Here is a 17,986-nt window from a genome sequence, read left to right on the forward strand (position 1 = left end):
TTGATATGGCTCTTGTACTGAGGTGTGTGTGTGTGTTTGATATGGCTCTTATACTGAGATGTGTGCTGTGTGTGTGTGTGTGTGTGTGTGTCTGTGTGTGTGTGTCTGTGTGTGTGTGTCTGTGTGTGTGTGTCTGTGTGTGTGTGTCTGTGTGTGTGTGTCTGTGTGTGTGTGTCTGTGTGTGTGTGTCTGTGTGTGTGTGTCTGTGTGTGTGTGTCTGTGTGTGTGTGTCTGTGTGTGTGTGTCTGTGTGTGTGTGTCTGTGTGTGTGTGTCTGTGTGTGTGTGTCTGTGTGTGTGTGTCTGTGTGTGTGTGTCTGTGTGTGTGTGTCTGTGTGTGTGTGTCTGTGTGTGTGTGTCTGTGTGTGTGTGTCTGTGTGTGTGTGTCTGTGTGTGTGTGTCTGTGTGTGTGTGTCTGTGTGTGTGTGTCTGTGTGTGTGTGTCTGTGTGTGTGTGTCTGTGTGTGTGTGTCTGTGTGTGTGTGTCTGTGTGTGTGTGTCTGTGTGTGTGTGTCTGTGTGTGTGTGTCTGTGTGTGTGTGTCTGTGTGTGTGTGTCTGTGTGTGTGTGTCTGTGTGTGTGTGTCTGTGTGTGTGTGTCTGTGTGTGTGTGTCTGTGTGTGTGTGTCTGTGTGTGTGTGTCTGTGTGTGTGTGTCTGTGTGTGTGTGTCTGTGTGTGTGTGTCTGTGTGTGTGTGTCTGTGTGTGTGTGTCTGTGTGTGTGTGTCTGTGTGTGTGTGTCTGTGTGTGTGTGTCTGTGTGTGTGTGTCTGTGTGTGTGTGTCTGTGTGTGTGTGTCTGTGTGTGTGTGTCTGTGTGTGTGTGTCTGTGTGTGTGTGTCTGTGTGTGTGTGTCTGTGTGTGTGTGTCTGTGTGTGTGTGTCTGTGTGTGTGTGTCTGTGTGTGTGTGTCTGTGTGTGTGTGTCTGTGTGTGTGTGTCTGTGTGTGTGTGTCTGTGTGTGTGTGTCTGTGTGTGTGTGTCTGTGTGTGTGTGTCTGTGTGTGTGTGTCTGTGTGTGTGTGTCTGTGTGTGTGTGTCTGTGTGTGTGTGTCTGTGTGTGTGTGTCTGTGTGTGTGTGTCTGTGTGTGTGTGTCTGTGTGTGTGTGTCTGTGTGTGTGTGTCTGTGTGTGTGTGTCTGTGTGTGTGTGTCTGTGTGTGTGTGTCTGTGTGTGTGTGTCTGTGTGTGTGTGTCTGTGTGTGTGTGTCTGTGTGTGTGTGTCTGTGTGTGTGTGTCTGTGTGTGTGTGTCTGTGTGTGTGTGTCTGTGTGTGTGTGTCTGTGTGTGTGTGTCTGTGTGTGTGTGTCTGTGTGTGTGTGTCTGTGTGTGTGTGTCTGTGTGTGTGTGTCTGTGTGTGTGTGTCTGTGTGTGTGTGTCTGTGTGTGTGTGTCTGTGTGTGTGTGTCTGTGTGTGTGTGTCTGTGTGTGTGTGTCTGTGTGTGTGTGTCTGTGTGTGTGTGTCTGTGTGTGTGTGTCTGTGTGTGTGTGTCTGTGTGTGTGTGTCTGTGTGTGTGTGTCTGTGTGTGTGTGTCTGTGTGTGTGTGTCTGTGTGTGTGTGTCTGTGTGTGTGTGTCTGTGTGTGTGTGTCTGTGTGTGTGTGTCTGTGTGTGTGTGTCTGTGTGTGTGTGTCTGTGTGTGTGTGTCTGTGTGTGTGTGTCTGTGTGTGTGTGTCTGTGTGTGTGTGTCTGTGTGTGTGTGTCTGTGTGTGTGTGTCTGTGTGTGTGTGTCTGTGTGTGTGTGTCTGTGTGTGTGTGTCTGTGTGTGTGTGTCTGTGTGTGTGTGTCTGTGTGTGTGTGTCTGTGTGTGTGTGTCTGTGTGTGTGTGTCTGTGTGTGTGTGTCTGTGTGTGTGTGTCTGTGTGTGTGTGTCTGTGTGTGTGTGTCTGTGTGTGTGTGTCTGTGTGTGTGTGTCTGTGTGTGTGTGTCTGTGTGTGTGTGTCTGTGTGTGTGTGTCTGTGTGTGTGTGTCTGTGTGTGTGTGTCTGTGTGTGTGTGTCTGTGTGTGTGTGTCTGTGTGTGTGTGTCTGTGTGTGTGTGTCTGTGTGTGTGTGTCTGTGTGTGTGTGTCTGTGTGTGTGTGTCTGTGTGTGTGTGTCTGTGTGTGTGTGTCTGTGTGTGTGTGTCTGTGTGTGTGTGTCTGTGTGTGTGTGTCTGTGTGTGTGTGTCTGTGTGTGTGTGTCTGTGTGTGTGTGTCTGTGTGTGTGTGTCTGTGTGTGTGTGTCTGTGTGTGTGTGTCTGTGTGTGTGTGTCTGTGTGTGTGTGTCTGTGTGTGTGTGTCTGTGTGTGTGTGTCTGTGTGTGTGTGTCTGTGTGTGTGTGTCTGTGTGTGTGTGTCTGTGTGTGTGTGTCTGTGTGTGTGTGTCTGTGTGTGTGTGTCTGTGTGTGTGTGTCTGTGTGTGTGTGTCTGTGTGTGTGTGTCTGTGTGTGTGTGTCTGTGTGTGTGTGTCTGTGTGTGTGTGTCTGTGTGTGTGTGTCTGTGTGTGTGTGTCTGTGTGTGTGTGTCTGTGTGTGTGTGTCTGTGTGTGTGTGTCTGTGTGTGTGTGTCTGTGTGTGTGTGTCTGTGTGTGTGTGTCTGTGTGTGTGTGTCTGTGTGTGTGTGTCTGTGTGTGTGTGTCTGTGTGTGTGTGTCTGTGTGTGTGTGTCTGTGTGTGTGTGTCTGTGTGTGTGTGTCTGTGTGTGTGTGTCTGTGTGTGTGTGTCTGTGTGTGTGTGTCTGTGTGTGTGTGTCTGTGTGTGTGTGTCTGTGTGTGTGTGTCTGTGTGTGTGTGTCTGTGTGTGTGTGTCTGTGTGTGTGTGTCTGTGTGTGTGTGTCTGTGTGTGTGTGTCTGTGTGTGTGTGTCTGTGTGTGTGTGTCTGTGTGTGTGTGTCTGTGTGTGTGTGTCTGTGTGTGTGTGTCTGTGTGTGTGTGTCTGTGTGTGTGTGTCTGTGTGTGTGTGTCTGTGTGTGTGTGTCTGTGTGTGTGTGTCTGTGTGTGTGTGTCTGTGTGTGTGTGTCTGTGTGTGTGTGTCTGTGTGTGTGTGTCTGTGTGTGTGTGTCTGTGTGTGTGTGTCTGTGTGTGTGTGTCTGTGTGTGTGTGTCTGTGTGTGTGTGTCTGTGTGTGTGTGTCTGTGTGTGTGTGTCTGTGTGTGTGTGTCTGTGTGTGTGTGTCTGTGTGTGTGTGTCTGTGTGTGTGTGTCTGTGTGTGTGTGTCTGTGTGTGTGTGTCTGTGTGTGTGTGTCTGTGTGTGTGTGTCTGTGTGTGTGTGTCTGTGTGTGTGTGTCTGTGTGTGTGTGTCTGTGTGTGTGTGTCTGTGTGTGTGTGTCTGTGTGTGTGTGTCTGTGTGTGTGTGTCTGTGTGTGTGTGTCTGTGTGTGTGTGTCTGTGTGTGTGTGTCTGTGTGTGTGTGTCTGTGTGTGTGTGTCTGTGTGTGTGTGTCTGTGTGTGTGTGTCTGTGTGTGTGTGTCTGTGTGTGTGTGTCTGTGTGTGTGTGTGTGTGTGTGTTTGATATGGCTCTTATACTGAGATGTGTGCAGTGTGTGAGTGATACTGCAGTGGTGTTTGTTAAAGGGGCATCACATCTGTGAAACATTCAGACTTTCCTCAGCTCTGAGTGTCTCAGTACGGCTGATAACGGTTTCATTTGCATTATATGCTGCAGTAGTTTGAGTATTGCTTATCGTCAGGAGCTTCAGGCAAATGTTTTCTGCAGAAACTCCTTTGAAAGTGTCGCAGAATGAAGCTGGTGACGGATTCGCTGCATTAGAATCCCTTCCACTGCTGGTTTACGGCTCATTAGCAGGTGAAACAAACACCGATCACAGAAAGACTTCAGTCGGAGATCGTGTGTGTGTCTAAATGATGAAAGAATAGATGTCAGTAAAGAACACACAACTGCAGGCATTAAATATTGCGCTACAAACCAGAACTCACACTCTCACACACACACACACACACTCACACACTCTCTCTCACACACAGTCTGTCCTCCCACTCGTGATGTTGGGCTCCAGTTGAGCTTCAGGAAATTCCACTCAAGCGTTTCGGTCCTTCTGCCTCTTTCACCACAGACTGACCATCAGCGCTGAGCTCATTAATGATCATGTTTGCTGCTGTAGATGATGCCATTTATTTTTCAAAATCATGTTTAACCATTTAATAACACGTTTAAAGGAACTACACTCGCTGTAATCCTAAACCAATCAGAGAAACGGGAACTGGAGCAGAGGCACGTATACCTGAATATTTTATAATATTTTATAAATGTGTAAATATTAATTAGAATTTTATATTTATTTTGTGAATGTTCAGTTTTTATGCATTTTTATGCAAGTCAGTAGAATTATATTTATCACTGTTTATAATTTGCTTCATCGCATCATATTTATTCTATACAAAAGAAAAAATATTTTATGCTATTATTTAATATTTGAAATTTTATATATATATATATATATATATATATAGTAATCTAATTAATCGCAAAACTAAATTTGGCTTTGAAAATACCCACAAAAGATTATTTAAAGCTAATATTGTGTTAAATGAGAAAAGTATCAAGTAGACATTACAAATAGTAGCTTTAGAAAGAAATATTTGATTCAACATAAAATGTATTACACATAAACATTTACGCTACAACACCCTAATATAAACTATGGAACATACTGTAAAAGTATTTTATAGTATTTTTTGTTCATGCAGTGAAAGTCACTGGTAACCAAATCAGCTTTGTTACCAACAGTCTTCAAAATACCTGCTTTTATGTTCCACAAAAGAAAAGAAGGCATACAGGTTTGAAACGACATGAGGGTAAGTAAATGATGACAGAATTTTAATTTTGCGGTGAACTATCCCTTTAATGTTTTTATTTATTTATTCTTTACTGAAATGATACTCTAAATAAGAAACTAAACCTGCCAGCAGGTGGCGGTAAATGTCGTTATGAGCCATTCATTCATTCAATTTATTCAAATGGCTGATTAATTCAGAAATTAAGTAAACCCTTTATGAATGGGCTTTGAATCATTGATTCACACGATTCGTTCAAAACCCGGATTAATTCAGAAACTAAACAACGCTGTGTTGCTCGGAGACATACAGCATTTCTGCTGTGGCTTTAGGTAATATCTGCGTTAGCAAAGTTGAACAAAAACAGACAATATTGTGTTTAAAATATAACAGTATTAACTTCTTATTTACTGAACTGTTCCTTGTGCGCTCCTCATTTGGGAGTCACACTCATGGTCTTCGCAGTCAAAAGTGACCGAACACCTGAAATGTAACTTTTTTTTCTTCTTCAGTAAAATCAATCTAATATACAGCATTTTTGTTCAATAATATTTTTTCTTTTGTATTTTGAGAGAATTTTATGGTACTAATTCATATTTATGCAATAATTATGATACATTTTTCCCATTGAAAATAGTACAGATTTTTTTTTTTCTAATTTTTAAAAAATAATTTTTCAATTAATGCAGTATTTCAGATTAAAATAGAGACTAGGCCTTTAAAATCCGATTTTTGAAGGTAGAATAGCACCTCCTGGTGAGAGCAAAAACAAAAAAAAACAAAGAAAGAAAAACCTGTAATTTCATGGTGTAACCACTAGATTCCTGTATAGGACTCTATAGAGAGGCTTGTGAATTCCCTAGTTGTTTTTATACATAATTGTTTACTTTTATTAGGTTGTGGATTTAAATGTATATTAAGGCATTCTCAGAGACTACTTTTTGTCAAGGTTTATATTTTTTTGTATGTGCACATAAGGCCGTTTATATCATTTTTGACACACTGTATAGGTATTTTCTTAGTTAGGAAACTAACAAACTACACCTCGCGGTCAAAAACAAATCCTTTTTCCGATAACTATTGTTATCCTTTGACTTCTGAATGGAATAAACGAACCCATAACTTCACTCGCAACTCTCCTTACAAAATTAATCATTAACATTTTGACAAACATTGGATGTTGTTTTTGTTTTGTATAAACTTTCTCATGCAGTAGTTAACCCTTGTCACACTCATGGTCTTCGTGGTCAAAAGTGACCGGACACCTGAAATGTAACTTTTTTTTTTCTTCAGTAAAATCGATCTAATATATTTTTGTTCAATAATATTTTTCTTTTTTCTTCTGTATTTTGAGAGAATTTTATGGTAATAATTAATATTTATGCAATAATTATCAATTTTTCCCATTGAAAATAGTAAAAAAAAATATTTTCAATTAATGCAGTATTTCAGATTAAAATAGAGACTAGGCCTTTAAAATCCAATTTTTGAAGGCAGAATATGCACCTCCTGGTGAGAGCAAAAAAAGAAAAACCTGTAATTTCATGATGTAACCACTAGATTCCTGTATAGGACTCCATAGAGAGGCTTGTGAACTCCCTAGTTGTTTTTATACATAATTGTTTACTTTTATTAGGTTGTGGATTTAAATGTATATTAAGGCATTCTCAGAGACTACTTTTTGTCAAGGTTTATATTTTTTTGTTGTTTTAAATGTTGATTTGAAGTGTAGGTTTTTGCATTATTATTACTACATTCAAACCTGAACACAGAAAACATTTTGTTACACAAAACATTCAAATTCTATAAAAATGTAACAAAAATGAACAGGAATGCTTTATCAGAGCTTAATCCTTCTGGGTCTGATCTGATTTTAACCTCTTATTTCAGTCTTCTGACTCATTTTGGTTATATGGTTATAGCCATACCAATTCATTTGAGTATGTATAATTGTGTATGTGTGTGCCTGTGAGTGTGTGTGAGTGGATGTATCTGTTTTACACTCTTGATGTTTTCGAGTGTAACCCCCTTCCTTGTGAGCGAGTTTCTTCTCATTAATAATGCAGACCGAGCCTTTTAATAATGACGTCGCTCTGAGACCCTCACTGTTATGACAACTAGCGCGTGTGCCCGCGCTTCAAAACAATCCAATCAGATTGCGTATCGCGAATCACGAATCATTTGATTTAGATCGGGAACTCGGAGCGGGTTTGCGAATCATTTCGAGAATTGAATGATTTGTGATCCTCGCTCCAAATTACCGATTTAAAATAACGGTTCGCGAATAATTATTCAGATTGGGACTACGGAGCACGTATCGAAAATAGAGAAAGAAAGAGAGAGATCAGAGATTGCGCTTCGCGCACACAGAAATATTCAGGAGTACATAAACTTGTTGTCAATGCTGCCCAGTGACTTTTATTAATAAAATAGCTTAGATATTAAAACGCTGCTTTATATTCCTGAGCAACGGGGGGGGGGCTGGGGTTAAATCGCTGTTTAAGTAACTAAACTCACAACTTCCATCGTGTCAATCCAGTGTGTTGCATTAAGTTATTTCTATTTTTTTGATCTCTGGTTAATCATTAAAATCTGTTTGTGTGTCACTGTTCTTTTAGTATTACTTAAATACAATTATAGTTTTTATCAATGTTTTGAATTAGCTTTGAATCAGTTTTTTATATACTGTAAGTTTTTTGTAATTTTATGTGCTTTTGTCTTTTTTGTTTTACTATTATTAGGTATAATTTACAGTTTTAGTTTTCATTTAAATCCATTTAGTGATTTTAGTGCTTCAACTCAAGTTTATTAAGCAACTAATTTAAACAACTATTATAAATAAAAATGTAAAAACATACGTTTTTCATCCAATATTTATATTTTAAAGGGGTCATATGATGCGATTTCATTTTTTCCTTTCTCTTTGGAGTGTTACAAGCTCTTGGTGCATAAAGAAGATCTGTAAAGTTGCAAAGACTAAAGTCTCAAATCCAAAGAGATATTCTTTATAAAAGTTAAGAGTCAGCCACACCTACCTAAAACGGCTCGTTCTAACACGCCCCCACATATCTACATCACTATGTGGGAAGATTTGCATAACGCCGCCCAAATGTTCACGCAAAGAAAGAAGGCGTAACTTTTATTCTCACTGTAGTATTGTTGTTTCCGCCGCCGCCATGTCGTAAAGACGCTGTGTGTTTCGTTGTGAAAGCGAAACTACTTTGTTTGGTCTTCCAAAAGAGGACGATATCCGCTTCGTCATGCCTAGAGCTGATCTGTGCTGGTCGCTGAGGGAATACATCAACTTAGTGCTGTGGATCACCGGATCGGCTTTCAACGTGGACGAAGCGGAGTCCAGCCCGGGGTCGTCACATGTGCTTGCCGCTCCTTCGTCGGATCCGCCGGGCGCGCCGTTCTCAACCCCGCCGCCTCTGCTCACTCTATCTCAGCCTCAGCACACGCTAAGCCGGGGCTTCCGCTAGGCTGCTGTGTTTTTCGTTGTGAAAGCGAAACTACTTTGTTTGGTCTTCCAAAAGAGGACACGACTAGAAATCAGTGGGTAAGTTGTATTTACAACACTGTTCCAGAACACTTCAACCCAAATATTCAGATGTGTGCAACACATTTATGTTCTTTTTAGCAGCATCATATGACCCCTTTAATTTATTTCAGCTTTATTTCACACACATTAGCAAAAATGTTGTAATAGATTAGTTTTAGTTAATGAGAATAACCCTGTTTGTAACCACTGTGAGGTTGCTCTGTATAAATCTTCACATCATTTTTGTATCTGTACTTTTCCTCTCTATCTGTTTTGTAAGACTTTAGTGTGTCGTTTCTGCGCCTTCAGCTGTTTTTCATTGGTTCTCTCGTTCTTGTTGACGCTCTAGAAAACACAGGTGCTGTTGAGACGAGATCTGCTTTAATGGCCTGGTTTAATATTTCACAAAGCACTTCAGATTCAGAGTAACTGCAGCCTCGTTTCACCTGATGTAGGTCATTAGTTACACGTGTGCATTTCTGTTTTAGGGTCACGGACGCTTGAATTATCACAATGTGTGTCGAGCTTCATTTACAGCTTTTTTTTATGACACAGTCATGAATATTATCTGCTACTTCACAAGATGTTTGAACAGTATAATGTCGTCAATATATTGGTCCATTTCCAGGAGGAGAAAAACATCCAGAGATATTTACATTTTAAATGATTATTTATTTTGTCACTTCTGACCAGTGTTACTTTAACATCATTGAAAAATTATTATAGTTTTTGTTAGTATTTTAAATTATTTTTATATTTTGTTTTCACTTCAATGTTAGTTAAAGTTTAAGTATTTGTTGTTTTTTGTCATTTTTATTTGTTTTTGTTTTTAAAATGTCTTTATAGATTTTATTAATTTTTATGATTCTATTTTCACTTTAATTTTAAAGTTTTATTAATTTTGTTGTTTTATTTATTTATTTTTAAAATATGTAATTTTTATTAATTTGTTTATTTTAGTTTTATTATTAACTTCAAATTCAACTAAAGTTCAATTTTTTTTGTATTTCAAATTGTCCATTTTTATTTTAATTTTAGTTAAAGTCTTAGTAATTTCATTTTATGTTTTTGTCATTTTTATTAGGTTTTGGGATTTATTGTATTCATTTTTATTTTAGTTTTAGTTATTTTAGTACATTGTCAAACTACATGAGAAATGTTGCCTTGGCAACTAGTGGAAATAAGTTTAAGTTTGTTTATATTTTATATTAATTTTATTATTAATGAATTTGTATTAATTTTTAAAATGTAATCAAATTTTAAAATTTTATTTAAAGCAATTATATTTTTTGTGGTCTTAGTTTCTTCTTGACGCTTTATGGCCTGTGATGCATTCTGGGTAACGTAGTTCTTCTGCTCTCTCCTCAGTGTCGAATGCTGTGTAAGGACATCCCAGCTGAGACTATGTACGACGTGCTCCACGACATCGAGTATCGGCGAAAGTGGGACGCAAATGTCATCGAGACGTTTGACATCGGCAAACTGACAGTCAACGCAGATGTGGGCTATTACTCCTGTAAGTTCTGCCACTGCAGAATTAGCCTTTAAATATCAAAATATGCAATTTACTTTGTGTTAATGCTAGTAACCGTTCATTCTTTTTAGGGAAGTGTCCTAAACCGCTGAAGAACCGTGATGTCATCACCCTGCGCTCCTGGCTGCCGATGGGCAACGATTACATCATCATGAACTACTCCGTCAAACACGCTGTGAGTGATGCTGTGTTAGTTTAGTCTCATTGATTTACTAGTATAGTTTTACTTAATAGTTTGAATTAGATTTCATTTTTATATTTCCTGTTATCGCTTTAATTTTAATTAAAGTTTTAGTATTTTTGTAATTTTTATTGTTTTTGTTTTTTAAATATATCTTTGTAGTTCTTTTTAATTAGTTTTTATTAGTTTAATAACAAATAATAATCATAGCTAAGAAATGAAAAGCTAATAATTATTTAAATTAAATGAAGGCAAGTCACTACAGGTGAATAAGGTAATATATATTAATCGATATCATCATATCATATAATATTTATTTATCATTACTTTCCCCATTTGACTGATCACAGTAAATTAAGACAAATGTTTATTATGTTTTCTGAGATGTGCTAATATGCAAATTAAATATGCAATGAACATTGGATAAATCTAGGTTCAAAATTCTTTTGATTTTAGAGTTGAAGGTTTTTACTCTGGGGGTTTTGTATTTCTCTTTTTATCACTCCATCAATAGAAAATACTGTCAATAGAAATTATTTTTTTTTTTCGCTGTAATAGGAATAAAATATTGTATAAACCAGGATGAATCATATATAAACAAACCCTTCTATAAAAACCTTCAGAATATAGAGAGGAATAAACCTCTAAGTGTTGGTGTATGTAAGTGCTGCTGAAGTGGAGAAAAAACTCACAGCCTTTAAAAATATGCATTTTCACCATGTTTTTAGGAATATAATGTTGTATAAACCAGTGTGAAGGATATATGAACAAACCCCTCAGTAAAAACCTTCAGAATATAGAGAGGAATAAACCTCTAAGTTTTGGTGTATGTAAGTGCTTCTGAAGTGGAAAAAAAACTTTTAAAGATGTATTGTAATTAAAATCTAAAGACACAAATAGATACAGTGCAATAAAACTCAATGTGTTTTTTGGATGTTTTCTTTCATCTAGTCTGAAATAAGACATGCTATAGATACAAAACTGACCAAAATCTCAAAATTGACCAGTGCATGCTGGTTTTGTCTGTAGTTTCTTGCCTTATATTGTATAGATGTAAAAGCTAAATAAATAAATAAAAAAGTGATTAAATCTTGTATTTGTTTATAATATTTGAAATATTTGTTTACAATTTTATATGAACATTAACTGACATCAGAGAACTGTAATATTATTGAAATGAACATAAAATCTGAGGGGGAAATGTGTTTGCTGAGAGTTTGGGAATCGCTGTGCTGCCCTGTTCATGATTGAGTGCGCAGCGCTGCATTGATTCTTCTGTACGGTCAGCGTTCAGCACTGATGTGTGTTTGTGTGACCGTCAGGACAGTAATGATTCTGCTGCTAACGATCTGCTGATCGTTACTAACGATGTGATGATGGTCTGTGTTCATTACAACAGCTGGAGTGTGTCACTGTGATGCTGTACAGATGTGTTTGTTTGTGTGTGTCAAGTCACCATTATTTATACAGCGCTTTTTACAATGCAGATTGTGTCAAAGCAGCTTTATAGTATTAAACGGGGAAATAGTGTGTCGTTCTCGTCTGGCAAGACCAGCAGTTTAATTCTAGGCTGCAGCAAAGTCAGATTGTGCAGAGGACTCATCTGGTTCCCGTGGTCTTGTCCCGATGGCCATCTAGGAGACAAGGGCTTTCAGATCAGATGGTCACTGAATTCAAATATGAACTGCCTTTAACTGAAAATTGAGTGTTTACTATTGTCCTTCTGCATTATTGACACACTTATTTTCCTATTTGATACTGTAAAGCTGCTTTGACACAATCTGTATTGTTAAAGCGCTATATGAATAAAGGTGACTTGACTTGAATGTTTTCATTTAAGGCCAGTTTTATGTAGTTTCAACTTAAATTTAAATTTAAAAACAATTTAAAAGCAAAAGCTAAATGCTGATGTCAGTACCATCTATGTTTGTATTGAATGTGCTTACTGTGCAGTTACTGCCGTTAATTTCAGATGGTTACAGTTATTGTTTTCAATAGCCAAAAGCCAGTATGGCCGGTTAAATACCAAATAAACAACTTGTTTATGTATACTTTCATTCTTTCTTGTTTGTTGCTTAAAGAAAAAAAAAATCAGAAATCGGTATCGGAATCGGCCAGTTTGCTTGTAAAAAATCTGTATCGGAATGGGCTATGAAAAATCATGATCAGTGCGTCACTGCAAATGCTAGAAACGAGGCTTTTGAAGGAAAGATTGCTATCAAATAGCACACCTAGGTTCCTAACTGATGATGAAGAATTGACAGAGCAGCCATCAAGTGTTAGACAGTGTTCTAGGTTATTACATGCGGAGGTTTTTGGTCTGATAACTAACACCTCTGTTCTTTCAGAATTTAACAGTAAGAAATTACTAGACACCCAGTTTTTTATATCGAATATGTGTGTGAGTGTGTGAGTGAGTGAGTGTGAGAGTGAGTGTGTGTGTGTGTGAGAGTGCATATGAGTGTGTGTGTGAGAGTGCATATGAGTGTGCGAGTGAGTGTGTGACTGAGTGAGTGTGTGTGTGTGTGTGAGTGAGTGAGTGTGTGTGAGAGTGCATATGAGTGTGTGTGTGTGAGTGAGTGCGAGAGCGAGTGTGTGCGAGAGTGCATGTGAGTGTGAGAGTGCATATGAGTGTGTGTGTGTGTGACAGTGTGTCATAAAATTGTGGAATCTGTAGTCACATGATCAGACTGGTTTGCTGCAGCTCCGCACTGCATTGATCTGTCTGTCATCACTGAGAGAGAGAGAGAGAGAGAGAGAGAGAGACGTGTCTTATCTCTGTCCTTTTCTTCTCATTGTCTCTCATTCACTCACACACACCCACACACACACACAGGCCAGAGTGTCATTTCGATCATTATGGGATGTTGAATGAGATCTCATGGTGTTCACGTAACCATAGTGATGCCAGAAGTCTGATCTTGATTTGTTTATAGATTGATTAATTGATTGATTGTGTGTGTTTCAGAAATATCCTCCTAAGAAAGATCTGGTGCGAGCCGTTTCCATCCAGACGGGATACCTGATCCAACGCACCGGCCCCACCAGCTGCACCTTAACATACCTGGCACAGGTGGACCCTAGAGGTGACACACACACACACACACACTCGCTTACACACACACATACGCTCACACACACTCACACACTCACTCACCCACTCTCACACACACACACACACACACACACACACACACACTCTCACGTGCACACACACTCGCTCACACACACACACACACTCGCTCACACACACACACACTCTCTCACACACACACACACACATACACACACACACACTCGCTCACACACACACGCTCGCTCGCGCACACAAACACACACACAGTCACTCACTCACTCTCTCACACACACACACACACACACACACACGTTTGTTTTTGTGAATTGTCGGTACTCTCCATAGGCGTAATGGTTTTTATACTGTACAAACTGTATGTGCTATTGCCCTACACCAACCCTACCCCTAAACCTACCCCTTACAGAAAACTTTCTGCATTTTTACTTTTTGAAAAACTCATTATGTATGATTTATAAGATTTTGTACCCATTGGGACCTCATTTTAGGTCCCCACCGTGACACGAGGCCCCATGAGTCTGTGTGTATTCAGGTTTAAGTCCCCCCACCAGGATATATAAACCTGTACACACACACACTTTTAATTTTCATTTATTTTTTTATTTTAGTTTATAAATTTGATTTGAAATTTGAATCTAATTTGCATCTATTTATTTTAATATTTATTATTAACATTTTAATAATTTATTTATTTGAACCAATTCATTTTATTTTAGTATATTGAGTTTTAACCGTTTTTCATTGATTATTATTCATTCATTTTTATACTTAATTTTCATTTTTATTTAATTATTAAATTAAATTAATAATTCATTTTTTATATTTAATTCTTTTATACTTAACATTATTTTATACTTTATTTATTTTAATTTACTTTTTATTTTTCTGTTATTTTATTTTTATTTACTTTGTTGAATGGTTGCTCAGATCAGTGTGATCTACAGCCCTGAATCAAACCGTTTGTTCTGAACTCGATCTTTCTTTGTGTCTCTCTCAGGTTCTCTTCCCAAGTGGGTTGTTAACAAGTCTTCCCAGTTCTTGGCTCCTAAAGTGAGTAAAGTGCACTAGTTCACTCCATCCTTACACTCGTTTATTCTTACACTCGTTTGTCCTGCTCTCTGACGGTTATTTGTTCTGTAGCTTTTCATCTGTTCTTTATTCCTAACAGAATTAACCCTGAAAACACGGAATGGCAGACACGAGTGTGTGTGTGTGTGTGTGTGTGTGTGTGTGTGTGTGTGTGTGCGCGCGCATTGAAGTAGGTCATCAGTTTTCCCAGGAAACGTCACAGAGTGAAAGAACAGATGATTGATTGATTGATTGATTGATAAAGAGACACTGAGTGACAAAAGAACCTGTGAAATATTAAACACACACTGACATCATGAACAGTCATTTCTACAGCATCACCGCAGTTCTGATGAATCATACAGCCAGACATTAATGCAGGATATTCAGCTTTAGTAAATAAAGTTTCAGGGCAACTGAAATGATTTGAAAGAGAGCAGAAGAAGACTGCAGACATGAAGCGACAGACGATACAAACAACCATTCTGAGACGTCAGTGAGACAAAGAGCTGCACTGTCTAAATGTGTTTCTGTGATTGAATTACTGTAGAGAGAGAGAGTGTGTGTGTGTGTGTGTGTGTGTGTGTCTGGATGAACACAAACGCTCCTCAGTTTCAGCCCTCCTTTAATCAAGAGGCTCATATCAGACATAGGGCTATGACATACTGACAAAAAATATCTCAGTATTTTTAGGTATTTTATTGAAAACTTAGATTTTTTGTTTTTGTGCTGGTTTAGGTCTGTTTAGACTCAAATAATTTTATTAATTAAAAAAATGTGTAATTTGTATTATTATTAATTAAATAAAAATCTTTAATTGTAATCATTTTTGAATTTATTTATTTTTCTGTTTATTGTAATCATGTTTCATAATTTATTTAAACCAATTTTTGTTTGTTTTAACTACTTTTAGAATTATTGAATCAAATTTTTCATTGTTGTTTTCTGTTTTTCCATTGCTAGTGTTTTTCACTTTTATTTATATTTATTTATAGAATAGTAACAAAAAAATTGTTGTATTTTTAAAAATGTATTTAAAATTTAATTTTGTTTTAACATTTATTGTAATCATGTTTTATCATTTATTTAAAAAAAAATTGTTTTAAATTATTTGTTTTAATCTACTTTTACAATTGTTTTATTTAATCTAATTTTCCATTGTTTCTATTTTTCCCATTGTTTTATTTTTCTCTCCGCTCACTCAAGCCCGCCCGCCGGCCTTCGCTCACTCAAGCCCGCCCGCCGGCCTCCGCTCACTCAAGCCCGCCCGCCGACCTCCACTCACTCTAACCCGCCGGCCTCCGCTCACTCAAGCCCACCGTGTGTGACGCTGTGCGTTTCGTTGTGAGAGCGAAACTACTTTGTTTGGCCCTGACACAACTAGAAATCAGTGGTTAAGTTGTATTTACAACACTGTTCCAGAAATATTTTTTAATTTAAAATGTAATTTATTTATTTTAACAATGTTTTATTTATTTTAACCATTTTTTATTTGTGTATTTAATTATTTTAATATATATATATATATATATATATATATATATATAAAATGTTATACAATATATAGTGTGTGTGTGTGTGTGTGTCTCTCAGGCGATGAAGCGCATCAGTAAAGCGTGTCTTCGTTATCCCGAGTGGAAGCAGAAGCACAGTCCGGGTTTTAAGCCGTGGTTATTCCCGGAGCAGAACCTACTGTCCAGCATCCCGCTGTCCGAACTCTCCATCCAACACGCCGAATCTCTGGAGAACATCGACGAGAGCTCACTCAACGAGAGCAAAGACGAGCGTGCCGAGCACAGCGACGACGAGGGGAACAACTGACACACACACACACACACTCTCACACACACACAGCCCAATGAAGTGCTAAATACAGATTATGACTAATTTGGTTACACCGATGTAAATGATTTTGAGTTATGATTATGATTTCTGACCCCTGACCTTATGTACGCATGCAGTTTTTCTCCAGACACACAGAGGGTGCCGATGTTGATCTGCTGTATGACACTAGAGTTCAATGAATGAATGAATGTAGTACCGAAGAATTAAAAACCAATTACTGCCTGTGTTTTTGGAGCTCTGCCGTGTGTCTTTTGTTTATTACAACAAAAACTGCCAGAGAAAGACATTGAGACGACAGGAAAATGTGTTTGCATAAAATTTGAGTTATTTTAGTGAAAACATGGAGAAAAATGACCTTCCATGTCACAATGAGCAACATGACATCAGCTGAAAAAGAACGTTGTGAAAGAGGCAAAGACAGGTTTTTTGAAGAATGATTTTTTTTAATGTACATAGTTTGCAAAACATAAATGGTCATTTGTTTTCTAACTTTGCCCAAATATAAAAAAAAAAAACAAAGCTCTCTTTAACATCTAATATATTTCTTCAAGATAAAACTAAATGTAATCAATGCAATTAAAATATATAATTGAATAAAAGTCTGCATGAACTCTATTGAATATGGAGAATATGATGAGCAATGTTCATATCTATATTCACATTAGTTATATATCTATTTACTCTTACTGTATGACAAATGTTAACTTGTGTCTGATTTTTTCTAATGAATTTAAGGAAACGTTTGAGACTAAGTTAGTACTTGTGATTTTTTACGCTGATCAAACATTAGGAACAATTAATATATATATATTTTTAAAGTCTCTTCTGTTCACCAAGGCTGCATTTATTTGATAAAAATACATTAAAAGTACTGATATATTTTTAGAATTTAAAATAGCAGTTTTCTCTGTGAATCTCTGTTAAACTGTAATGTATTTCTGTGATGCGCAGCTGTATTTTCAGCATCATTACTCCAGTCTTCAGTGTCACATGATCTTCAGAAATCATTCTAATATGCTGATTTGCTGCTCGAGAAACATTATTATTATTATCAATGTTGAAAACAGTTGTGCTGCACAATATTTTTGTGTAAATTGTGGTACACTACTATTCAATAGTTTAGAAATTAATACTTTTATTCATCAAAGACGTATTAAATTGATCAAAAGTGACAGTAAAGACATTTATAATGTTACAGAAGATTTCTTTCAAATAAATGCTGTTCTTTTGAACTTTCTATTCGTCTGTGAATCCTGAAAAATAAAATGTATCACAGTTTCCAGAAAAATATTGTGTAGCACAACTGTTTTCAACACACTCTCTCTCTCTCTCTCTCACACACACACACTCTCTCTCTCTCACACACACACACACACACACACACACTCTCTCTCACACACACTCTCTCTCTCACACTCTCTCTCTCTCACTCACACACACACACACATGTGTTGTTGTCATGGCAGCTGTGTGTGGACTCCCTGTGTCTGATCACATGTCTGTAGGTTCTGTTGAATGAAGCTGTGTGTGTTTTTACTTACAAATCTGAGAAAAACTCACTCTGGGGACTTTTGATGGCATGCTACAAAAGTAAAAATTATTCAAAATTACACTGGGGGGGGACTGGAGTAGAAACAATTTTCACTCAGAAACCTCACAAATAATTAAAAAGAAATGGCAAATAGCATTAAAGAATAAATAAATTATACACTAAAATAACAGTGCTATATCAAACTCGAGCAAATGTTATATTTGTCCTTCATTGACTCATCTGTCTGCTTCTGTCTCTCATTCTGTCCATCTTGGCAGTGTCTGAGACTCATTATCAGTGTGAAAAGAGACAGTAATGAGATCTGATGATGCTGACAGTGAAGAGATCAATCTGACACACACACACACACTATCTCTCTCTCACACACACACACACACACACTCACTCACTATCTCTCACACACACACACACACACACACACAC

At 37.6% G+C, this 17,986-nt stretch overlaps 1 protein-coding gene across 1 annotated transcript in view; it reads left to right on the forward strand.

Annotated features, from left to right (window-relative positions):
- Positions 1 to 16,237, forward strand: part of stard10 (StAR related lipid transfer domain containing 10) — a 21,785-nt gene extending 5,548 nt beyond the window's left edge. The window contains exons 2-6 of the mRNA XM_016474995.1: positions 9,658 to 9,805; positions 9,895 to 9,998; positions 12,973 to 13,090; positions 14,096 to 14,148; positions 15,760 to 16,237. Coding sequence (XP_016330481.1) covers positions 9,658 to 9,805; positions 9,895 to 9,998; positions 12,973 to 13,090; positions 14,096 to 14,148; positions 15,760 to 15,987 — 651 coding nt within the window. The 3' untranslated portion in view covers positions 15,988 to 16,237. The remainder of the gene's footprint in view (positions 1 to 9,657; positions 9,806 to 9,894; positions 9,999 to 12,972; positions 13,091 to 14,095; positions 14,149 to 15,759) is intronic.
- Positions 16,238 to 17,986: the final 1,749 nt, after the last annotated feature.

This window comes from Sinocyclocheilus anshuiensis, unplaced genomic scaffold (assembly GCF_001515605.1).
Source record: "Sinocyclocheilus anshuiensis isolate Anshui unplaced genomic scaffold, SAMN03320099.WGS_v1.1 scaffold1101, whole genome shotgun sequence".
Classification (NCBI taxonomy): Eukaryota; Metazoa; Chordata; class Actinopteri; order Cypriniformes; family Cyprinidae; genus Sinocyclocheilus; species Sinocyclocheilus anshuiensis.